This window comes from Bactrocera latifrons, unplaced genomic scaffold, assembly GCF_001853355.1.
Source record: "Bactrocera latifrons isolate USDA-ARS-PBARC rearing strain unplaced genomic scaffold, ASM185335v1 scaffold_233, whole genome shotgun sequence".
Classification (NCBI taxonomy): domain Eukaryota; kingdom Metazoa; phylum Arthropoda; class Insecta; order Diptera; family Tephritidae; genus Bactrocera; species Bactrocera latifrons.
Genome location: NW_017535886.1, coordinates 234,075 through 245,213, shown reverse-complemented (window position 1 = coordinate 245,213; position 11,139 = coordinate 234,075). Strand labels below are relative to the sequence as shown.

The 11,139-nt window shown below is 32.1% G+C and overlaps 2 protein-coding genes across 5 annotated transcripts in view; one reads left to right on the top strand and one right to left on the bottom strand.

Moving 5' to 3' along the window:
- Nucleotides 1-1,356: 1,356 nt before the first annotated feature.
- LOC108968931 (sodium-dependent nutrient amino acid transporter 1-like) lies at nucleotides 1,357-7,793 on the top strand. Its single transcript, XM_018933295.1, has 11 exons — nucleotides 1,357-1,594; nucleotides 3,462-3,551; nucleotides 3,615-3,834; nucleotides 3,923-4,193; nucleotides 4,451-4,554; nucleotides 4,619-4,808; nucleotides 6,600-6,776; nucleotides 6,853-6,952; nucleotides 7,112-7,288; nucleotides 7,431-7,525; nucleotides 7,596-7,793. Exons 1-11 carry the CDS (start codon nucleotides 1,396-1,398, stop codon nucleotides 7,770-7,772), a joined length of 1,800 nt encoding a protein of 599 aa, XP_018788840.1. The 5' UTR covers nucleotides 1,357-1,395; the 3' UTR covers nucleotides 7,773-7,793.
- An 84-nt stretch (nucleotides 7,794-7,877) lies between these two features.
- The window catches only part of LOC108968930 (sodium-dependent nutrient amino acid transporter 1), a 38,550-nt gene continuing 35,288 nt past the window's right edge, over nucleotides 7,878-11,139 (bottom strand). For 2 of the 4 annotated variants that reach the window (XR_001993362.1, XR_001993364.1), the window contains 3 exons: nucleotides 8,894-8,988; nucleotides 8,569-8,813; nucleotides 7,878-8,503 (listed from right to left, as the gene is read on the bottom strand). Coding sequence is in view for 1 of the 4 variants with exons in the window: in XM_018933294.1 (XP_018788839.1) it covers nucleotides 8,640-8,813; nucleotides 8,894-8,988 (269 nt within the window). In the remaining 3 variants the exon portion in view is untranslated. Of the gene's footprint in view, nucleotides 8,504-8,540; nucleotides 8,814-8,893; nucleotides 8,989-11,139 lie in introns of those variants that run through there. The other 2 variants (XR_001993363.1, XM_018933294.1) reach the window with 2 other exon arrangements.

Here is an 11,139-nt window from a genome sequence, read left to right as displayed (position 1 = left end):
TGGGAGTCGGGGTCAAAATCGGTCGATGGTCGTTGTACCACCCACATTTATGAGAAAATACATACCTCGGGACCTACTGCTCGGATTTCATATAGCCGTGTTAAAATTGGCGAAATCAGATAAAAATTATACCTATTTCCTGCATAACAAAACTTTAAACTCCATATGATTATTCCATTTTTCCATATTCCATATTCGGATAAAACATTGTACAATAATGCCTATGGCTGACTTCTTGTCATATATGTGAGATATATTTGTGAAGTATAGAAAAATAATAACATACTCTCCGAAAATAGGGCTGAATCGGATCAATACTTCCCTTATCCCTCATGTAGTATATCTAATATAAATATATCTAATATAAATTTTCGAACTTTTACTTTATACCGTATTTATCGGCTAATATGTAAGTTATCTTAGTGAAATCGAGAGAGCATGTTATACTAATAATAATATATCTTTGTCCTCACAATTTATCGAATCGGGTTAAAACAGCCTTAATCGCCATATAACTGATATTCAGGACTTTGAAAGTCCAGCTGACTTTACTCCATATATTCATATATTTTCAGATTTATATATATATATATAAAATTACTTGAAAATAAGTTCTCAAGAATACCTGAGCAATCAAACATTTTTGCAATCAGACCTTCCATTTCTATGCTCCAAATGATTTTAGTAAAACTTCCGCTGACGGGAAGTAAAATATTGTATAATAATAAAACTTAGTGATTGTAATCCATTCACCATTTCGTCGAACAACGCTACAATTTTAACATTGCCAACACCGGAAGGTATTTAGACACTCCCTTGATCCTGAAAGTTGCAAGAGTATAAAATGTTCGGTTACACCCGAATTTAGCATGATTTGTTAATTCTTATATTTAGCGTTCGAAAATAATTAACATTCTTGAAATGATAAGCTTAACAATTAAACGGTTTTCGAAGATGTTCTTATATCTGCCAACTGCCGCCCATATAGACCTTTAGAATCACATAGAATACTACACACACTCATAAAGCTTGTGAATGACTTGTTATCCATTCGATATTTTCAACCATTTTAATTCCTTACTAACTCATACACATAAGTTTCATTAACACAGAAGTAAGCAAAGCAATAAATTGCTGTATTATACTGTTAATTTAATCTTGAAACTATGGAATTCTGTACTCATTCTATTGACGTCTAAATTGTTTTATCATTAGGCTTTGCAATAAAATCGGTCGCCTCAAGTTTCACGTTTTATTTTATAACTTTCGCGGTATCTGTCTTATGACACACTCTATGCGGACAGCAAAAGCAAGCCATTTTGGAATAAACGCAATATTAGTTTAATTTAACGTTTCAAGCAGCATAGTCGCATTTCACTTGGAATTAAAATTAAAATGGATAAAAAAAATACGGCCCCCATCGATGCTGAAGTTAAAAATGATCGTAAAAATTGGTCTGGAAAATTGGATTTTTTAATGTCTTGCATATCCGTATCAGTTGGTTTGGGTAATATATGGAGGTTCCCATTCATCGCATATGAAAATGGCGGAGGAGTTTTCCTGATACCATACATAATTATACTGTTTCTTATTGGTAAGCAGTGAAAACCCTTAACAATTAGTCTGATAAATTCATTTTTGCAAGTGCCCCACTTATTCTTGAAGAGACTTCAGCAAAAACTTTGATTAGATCAAGTGTTAAAATTTTTTGTTTTACGAGAAAAAATTGAAAGTGATCAAAACGGTGTGAAAAATCTGTAAATGTAATTTCGAGAATAAAACTGATATCATTCGCTCTTTTATCGTATCTCCTCGTCTCAACTTATTAAACAAGACATTTTGGTTAAGTCCGACATCGGCATCTTTGAAATTTAAAACCCAATAATTCCACACATAGTCGGTTTATTATTAAACATTTGTTTTTGCTAAATCACGTATTTCATTGAAGCTATCTGTAAATGTAACGCGTCACGTTTTCTCCGGGGTAAAATTCCTAATCTACTCAACCGATTTCAGTAAAATTTAACACAGTTTGTCCAGTTGATCCAACTTAACAGATATCTTAGGGGGGAAGGGCTAAGTTCAGGTTTAACCGAACATTTTATACTTTTGTAATTTTTTAGGATCAAAGTTAACGAAATACCTGAAGATGCAAAACTCAGAGGATACTTGGTCAAGGACCGGAAGTCGTGAACTGATTGAGCCATATGTAAAATAATAATTTCTGGCTACTCCCAAGTGAATGGCAATCAGAGATCCTTCCTCACTTGACCTTCTATACATGACTCCATCGACTACGCTGGCAAGGTCATGTCGTACATTGGATGAAACACTCCAACGATTGTCGCGCTGTTGTTAACTCGGCTATAATCTCCTAAGCGGTGCCTACGACAGTAAAGAAGAAGAAGAATATATACATATGTAATTCATACACACTTCGACATATTCGACATAATGTTTGTTAGAAAACGAAAATTATTTGGCGTGAGCTTTATTACGGTGCTTCTCATACTATCTCCAATCACATGGAGTAAAGTTACCCCGATGTTATATATTTTAACATAGGGGACAGGTCGAGTTTTTATGCGGTATAAAGTCACTTGGAAATTTGAAAATCGTATCTAGGTATATCTATATATACTATCAGGAAAGGATTATCTGAATTTTAATTATGTATCTCACACATTGACCAATATTTGCGGGATAAAGTCGTCTATAGGTACTGGGGTTGAAATATTGGATTCCTAGGGGCTTCAACAGTTTTATCTGAATTTGGACAATTTTAGATCATAATTTTTATTTCATTCTCCATTGAGTTATAAAATGTATAAGAAATAAAAAATGTTCCCAAAAATAATCAAATTTCAACCGTTAAAAACGGTTGGGTTTACGAAAAAATCGTATGAGACCTTTTTTGTAGAGCATTCAATTTCCTACAAAATCTAAGGAACAAAATATTTTTTGAAGTGGTTGGAAGCGAGATATAAATTTTTCTATCTTATAATAAGAAAAAATAGAAAACTGTAAGTAGTTCCCGTTACAATTAAGAACTCATTCTTAGAGAGGCTTCCTTAGAAGTGTCTAGGAGCCTATTTTTCAGAGTACCAAACGAAAAAAAAATTTTTTTTTGAATCACCCTACTATATATATTTATAAACATTTGAAATATATACATATGTAAAAATTAAGAATGTGCACAAACATAATATAAATACGCCAAATAGAATATTCGTTATTTTTGCCACTAACAAATATTTATATCAATAATTTTAAAAAATGAAACCACAAGTATACTCCTTTAAATTCTAATGCAGGCAATAACGTTATTGCCTTAATTCGGAAATAAATTTTTTTCTGTAATCCAACTATTCAATAATAGTTTATTGTAATAGTATTTAATGTGGTATACAGCAACGCGAGGTCGAATCAATTTAATATACATATGTTTAAATTATTAATAGGTAAACCTATGTACTACATGGAAGCTCTTTTGGGCCAATTTGCCAGTAAAAGTTCCGTGAAGATGTGGTCTGCTTGTCCAATATTTATGGGTGCGTATTCAAAAATTTTCCATAAATTATTCATTGTGGAACCTAATACTGATGCACCTTTAGGAGTGGGCATTGGGCAGGCAATAGCAACGTTTGCCGTATTGACATACTATTCGGCTTTAATAGCCGTAACTATTTATTATTTCATCGCATCTTTTCAATCGCCCTTGCCATGGGCGTATTGTAGGGAAGACTGGCTAAACTGCGTCGGCGCTAGTCTCTCAAACAGTGAAAATGTTAGCTCAAGTGAAAAATTACAAAGCAGCTCCGAGTTGTATTTCAGGTAAATAATATTTTGTTGGTATATTTTTTAATTACTTAAATATTTAAAATTAAAATAAAGAAGATTGAGTAAATGAAAATACTTTTAGTAAAACTGTTTTGAGAGAATTTGACGATATATCTGAAGGGATTGGAATTCCTAGCTGGCGACTTATATTAACTCTTTTGCTTTCTTGGATAGTTACATATTTAATTTTAATAAAAGGCATGAGAAGTTTGGGAAAGGTTGCATACTTTTTGGCGATATTCCCCTACGTAATCTTAATAACATTGCTAATAAGGGCAGTGACTTTAGAGGGGTCTGTTGACGGAATTATATATTTTCTAAAACCTGAATGGAATAAATTGCTTAATATGAAGGTATGAAAATTGTTATGTATGGTAAGCATACTAAGTGTTAGTATGATTTGTAAATATTTCAATAGTATTTCAAACATTTCATTATATCTATGTGATTAGAATCATAAAATAGTTTGTAATGTTAATTTGTTAAATACATGCACATACATATATATACAATATATAAATAGGTTTTCGACATCTTTCTCAAGTATGTATTACTGTTCAAAGGAATTTCATAATTTAATGATTGTATAATTATTCTTGATAAATTTCAGGTGTGGAAAGAAGCAGTAGTTCAGTGTTTCTTTTCTTTAGCTGTTTCTTTTGGACCGATTGTTGCCTTTTCGTCACATAATCAATTTCGTTACAAGGTGTACAGGTAAAAACTGATATTGATTGATAATACTTTTTGATAGTATACCCTATAAAAATGTTCCTTTTAGAGATGCTATGATTGTTACAACGTTGGACACCATTACATCTCTTGTGGCTGGCATTACTATTTTTGGAATATTAGGAAATTTAGCACTTAACCTGAATGCACCAAATATTAGAGAGGTGGTGCGTAGTGGCACTGGATTGGCATTTATTTCATATCCTGATGCAATTGCTAAATTCAATTTTGTACCTCAAGTGAGTTTAAACACTGATTTCTAAACAAATCGATTGCATGTATATATACATTCAAACTTATAAACTCATTCTTGGCTGATCTTTAGTTTTAGTGCGAAACACAATTAGTGTCAGAGAGTTATTATGGAATATAAATTACAATTTAAAAATGTAGTAATTTTATATCATAATTTTGTAGAGGGATACGCCGTTAAATAGATTTAATGTCCATGTCTCGCAATACACAAAATTTTGGCACCTCTTTATATATTGTAAAAATAGATCAAATCTGAAAATAAATACGCCCACTTCTAATACAATGGCTATGTAGGAAACGAGTTGATGCGAAGAGGCTTCATAGGACACGGTATAAAAATTGAAAAATGGGATCTTTAGAAGAAATCCAAGTTTAATTTGTAACTTTATTTCCCTAGCATACAATTCTATCTGTTATATCACTCAATAGTAAGATATCTTAGCAAAGTCAACAAGTTATATTATATTGATGGTATCTAAGATGTGTGAACTTGGTTCACGAAATATCCCAGCTTCTATATATCATAAGTGACTGTCACATTTATACAATTGCGCGAAAACGTGAGTCGACGTAATCAGCTTTTATCTTCAGCTAATCCCAATATACCAATGCAATATAGTGATTTCCAACCCTATCGACTTTCCGTTGAATTGTTTGTGTTAGTTGATTTGATAAAATTAAGAGGATTTCATAATTTGCGATAACACTGTATATTGTAATCTCAATCTGATATAAGCTACTCGATTGCTTTCAACATGTTGCTACAGAGTATAATAGTTTTGTTTACCTTGTTTGTATCACCTAAAACTAATCAAAATAGATACAGCACCTGCGTTCTGAAAAATTTGATGCTTCTCTATTCTTTCACTTAAGAGTATACAATTCAAGAAGCTATTAATATAATGGGAAGAAACGTGCAAGAATATTACTTTCAAAGCATGTCACTTTATGATCAAAAATTATCTAAATCCAACTAAAATTCTTCACTCCAGTACCTATAGTTGACTTTTGACCGTAAATACGAGTATCGGTCAAAATGTGAGATATGTATATTATAATTGAAATTCAGGGACTATGCTTTTCTGTTAACAGTATCTCGAACGTCAAAAATGGGTTGAATCGAGTTAGGAAGTATTGTCTCATATACCCAATACAATGATTTCCGAATTTCTAGGTGACTGCATATATCGGCCAATATGAAAATGAGAGAGCGTGTTTTACTCATAACACTGTATCTTCATGCCTAAAATGGATAAAATTTGCAAAAACGTAACCTAGCCAATAATCAGGATTTTCGAACATCAGAATGGTAATTACATGTGAGGTATTTTATTTTTTTTTTCACACAAATTTCAAGAAGGTGGGCTGCTCGATAAGCGTTCTCACTTGTTAAATTTGTGCACTCTAAATATACTGCAAGTATATACGTACATATTTCAGATGTAGTTAAGCATGCTAACTAGAACAAAGCAAATAATTCTACTTTAAAACGATTAAAACGAACGAAAAATTATTTTGCAAGCATTCATTGAAATATTGCGAATTATTTCACAGGTTTTAATATCATACAAATTTGTTCGTTAGTGTTCTTACTTGCAATACTCTCGCCATACATACATACATATATTGCACTAGATTTGTATTGTACTCGAACTTAAGATCACAATTCAACTTCAGTTATCCGTATAGTAATACGTACTTAAATTTATTATCTGCAAAATATACCTTCTTCCATTTCATAAATTAAGAAAATATAAATTTTTAATGCCGAAAAGCTTTTTTCGGTATTATTTTTTTTCATGCTTTTTGTTCTCGGGATCGGCACCTTAGCGGCACTACAAAGTGCTTTAGTGACAATTATCTGTGACCAATTCAAATTAAAAAGGTTCTGGCTTGCTTCATTGATAGCAACAATAATCGAATTTGGCATTAGTATATTATATGTGACGCCGGTGAGTTGCACTTTAATCATATCTAATAAACCAATTATAATTAGATAATTTGTGTGTGTGGATTTCAATTTATTAGGGTGGACAATGGATTCTTAATCTTGTGGACTATTTCGCTGGAACTTACATAGTATTCTCTCTAGCAGTTTTTGAAATAGTCGGTATAACATGGTTCTATGGTACGAAAAGTATTCGTTTTGAATAGATTTATCTTTTAACATGTATGTAACATTAGACCTACAATTATTTTCCGCATATACAAATCTTCAAACTTGTACAAATATACATACGTACTTGTATAATTTCATTAAAATAAGTATATATGGATGTATATGTAGGTTTGCGTAACTTCTGTGATGACGTGGAATTCATGACCAACCGAAAAGTGTCCATTTACTGGCGACTTTGTTGGGGCATAATAACTCCATTACTATTGGCGGTCATTTTTATATATTCACTTGCGGTCATGGAACCTTTAACATATGCAGGGTGGTCATACCCCACTTCTGCCGAAAGTAAGTGACTTATATGTATGTTTAATGTAGTAGAACTTTTTCTGATTTTTTATGTTTTTACCATAATCATGCCTTTCAAATGAAAAGATATACACTTATAATGTCTCGTACATGAAGAATGCATTCATATTTATCATTGCAGTTGTCGGCTGGATATTACTCTTAATTGGATTTCTTCAATTTCCCTTGTGGGGTATTTGGTACTTATATATTCATAAAGAAGCTACCTTTAAAAGAGTAATTATATAAAATTAAATTGTTTTATATATAAACATTCACGTTAATGTAAGAATTGTTTACATTTTAGACAATAACAATATCGATATCTCCGAGTCAGAAGTGGGGCCCAACAGATCCAGAAATATATGTGGAATGGCTGCAGCACAAGGAATCTCTAAAGAGGTTGCGGGAAGCAGAGAGAAATGAAAAGGAGCTTAGCAAGTTTAAACAAAATATTTATTATCTAATAGGCATATCGAAATAAAGTTGATAAATGGCAATATAATGAGTAATCTTCGATATGCATATATATGCATGGTTTTTCAAATAAGGTTGGTATGATTTATTTAAAACAAAACAAAAACACTAATTGTTAAGGAAATTCAAATGTTGTTTTTTTTTTTTTTTGTTCAGTACAATCGATACAATTATGTTTTGAATATAACATCACTCAAATGGGCTTCACGATTTCTTTTGCAGGAACGAATTCGATGAATCAAATTTTTGAGTACTTTTTCCACTAAATCAAACCGTCTGTCATAATATCACGTTCAATATCGACTCCTAAAGCTTGAAGAGAATCTGGTATATTGCTAAAGACCAATAACTTAAAAAAATCGAGTAATGAAGTGTCTAATGGTGTTTAATCACAACACTATCACAATTTCTTGAAATAATCGAAGCTCCAAACTTTTCTCGCAATCGGACCTAAATAGTTATCATCGATTAATACCGCTCTTCATTGACAGCAACGGTCTAACCAGCTTCATTTCGAAAGAAGAGTGGATCGATGATTCCACCAGACCAAAAAATACAACAAACTGTCAATTTAAGTGAATGTAATGATTGTTCATGAATAATTGTTTGGATCCCTTCTCGAACTCGGCCAGGTGTTGCGTTAAGACAGTCCCAATTCTTCAGATTATTACCTACCACTTATTCTATTAATTTATGCCTTTTTAAAATTAATCTGCTTGCCTGCTAGTCTGACCTGTGCTGAAAGTGAGGGAGGGGAGATAAATATCCATTTTAGTCACTGTTAATTTAATATGTTTATTTACCATACTACGATTTGAAAAAACTAAACATCAAGGTATCGTTATACAAATATTGTGTCATGTTATCTTGTTTACTATGATGACTTAATTAAATTGAAAATTTTTTGGCATAACTGTTTTATTTTTCCTTCGTTGTTTCGTGTTGCTCTCTCTTGTGCACATTTTTCTTTGAATGCAATCCAATCCCGTCTATTTTTTTCTTTAGAAGGACCCCATTTAGGACTTGATCTGATAGATGAACGAATTGACTAGAATTTTAAAATATAAAATTTGTTCCTTGTATGTTTTAATAATATGCATACATATATGATTGTGCTCGAAAACTTACATTCCATATTCCTTCATTCCTATGAGTAGAAATACTCCATATAGCCCAGAGAGGAAATTGAGCCATTCCAATCGTAAATAGAATCCATCCAGAAACTAAAATATAACAAGAAAATCTATAACCAAAGTATTGTGCTGGGTTCATGTTAAGTGTTAAAGTTTAAGATGTACTCATAGGTATATTACAATATATTGGGTAGTTTTTTTTTATTTTGCCAATAGATGTCGTTGCAGTTATAAAAGGTTACAGTTGTTCAAAAATTGGTGAAAAGAATAAAGAAATTCGCTATAGAGTATTGTAATTTTTGTATAACAACGCAATCAATCGAAAAAAATGGCCAGAACAACAGAATCAACAGAAAAGACTTGGTCTTCCATCAGGATAACTCTAGATGACTTGGCAAAAATTCGGAGAGCTTGGCTGGGAAGTTTTGATGCATCCACAATATAGCCCTGACGTTGCACCATTGGACTACCATTTGTTCCGGTCAATGCAGAACTCCCTTAATGAAGTAATGTTGGCTTCAAAAGAAGCCTGTGAAAATTACTTGTCGCAGTTTTTCGCCGAGAAACCAAAAAATGGCAAAAAGTGGTCGGTCAAAATGGTTACTATTCGAAATTGTAATTAATCACTGAAATGAAAACAAAACAAACTCGAAAATTGGAGTTATGGTTTGATGTACCATGGTTGTTCAAATATCTTTAAACAGGCTTGTCGTAGATAATATTGAGTCAGTACAAAACGTACTTAGCGTACAAAATATAAACAATCGTTATTATGTGTTTACATGCAATACTCATTAATTTAACAATCATGAATACAAATAGTATTGTTAGCTAAATGTATGTATGTATGTATGTAAAAATAAATTCATATACCTGTAGTCTCATCACACATATGTATGTATGTGTACGCACATGCATTGAGTTGTACAATTAAAAACAACCCTATGTCGTGTGTCACTATATACATATACACAAGCATACATATATTTGATTGAATAAGTAGAATTAAAAATTATATAAAAACAAGAAAAAATGTTAACTTCGGTTGCACCGAAGCTAAATACCCTTCACAGTTGCATTTCTGTTAATAACTATGTGTTCAGTTTGTATGGAAGATATATGCTATAGTAATCCGTTCTGAACAATTTTTTTGGAGACTATATTGTTGCCTTAAGCAGTAATCCATGCCAAATTTAGTGAAGAGATGAAGTCAAATGCGAAAGTTTTCCATACAAGAACTTGATTTCGATCGTTCCGTTTGTATGGCAGCTATATACTATAGTGAGCTGATCTGAACAATTTATTCTGATATTACATTATTTCTATAAACAATAACTCATACCGAATTTCGTGAAGATATATCGTCAAGTGAGAAAGTTTCCCATTCAAGCATGTGATTCTGATCATTAAGTTTGTATGGCTATGTTATAGTAATCCGATCTTTCCAATTTCTTCGGATATCACATTGTTGGCTTAAAAAATAATCTACACCAAATTATGTGAATATATCTTTTCAAATACAAAAGTTCTCCATATAACAACTTGGTTCCGATCGTTCAGTTTGTATGGCAGCTAAATGTTATAGTGGTCCGATATCGGCAGATCCGACAAATGAGCAGCTTCTTGAAGATAAAATGATGTTTACAAAAGCGATATCTTAAAAACTGAGGGACTAGTTCGTATATATACAGACAGACGGACATGGCTAAATCGACTCAGCTCGACATACTGATCATTTATATATAGTATATACTTAATAGGGTCTCCGACGCTTCCATCTGGATATTATAAACTTCGTGACGAACTTAATATACCCTGTGCAGGGTATAATTAGAATGAAAATATTTTCATTTAATATTAGTCTTTTTTATCTCCCACTAGGGGTAAGTTATTAAAGAAACTGTATTTAGTTATTAACAATGGCTTTATCTGGATTCAGATTACAGAAGGTTCTATGGACCAATCTATATACATATGTATGTATATAAAAGGTAATGTTTTCGTTGTAATTTTATAACCTAAGAACGATCTCACCTAACCAAACCAAATGCACTATTTAGTAGATGATTTATGTGAAGTTTAAGTTATCCCTTTTTTTGTAACAAATGAATCGAAAATCTATACATAAGTAGATGCTATATATCTTCTTCTTCTTGATTGGCGTAGACACCGCTTACGCGATTATAGCCGAGTTAACAACAGCGCGCCAGTCGTTTCTTCTTTTCGCTACGTGGCGCCAAT

Bases quoted from the DNA above. Each gene is read 5' to 3' on its own strand.
- LOC108968931 (XM_018933295.1), top strand. From the start codon at position 1,396: ATGGATAAAAAAAATACGGCCCCCATCGATGCTGAAGTTAAAAATGAT. The intron at 3,835-3,922 runs GTAAATAATATT...AAATACTTTTAG, and splicing joins AGCTCCGAGTTGTATTTCAG to TAAAACTGTTTTGAGAGAAT. The intron at 6,953-7,111 runs GTACGAAAAGTA...ATGTATATGTAG, and splicing joins CGGTATAACATGGTTCTATG to GTTTGCGTAACTTCTGTGAT.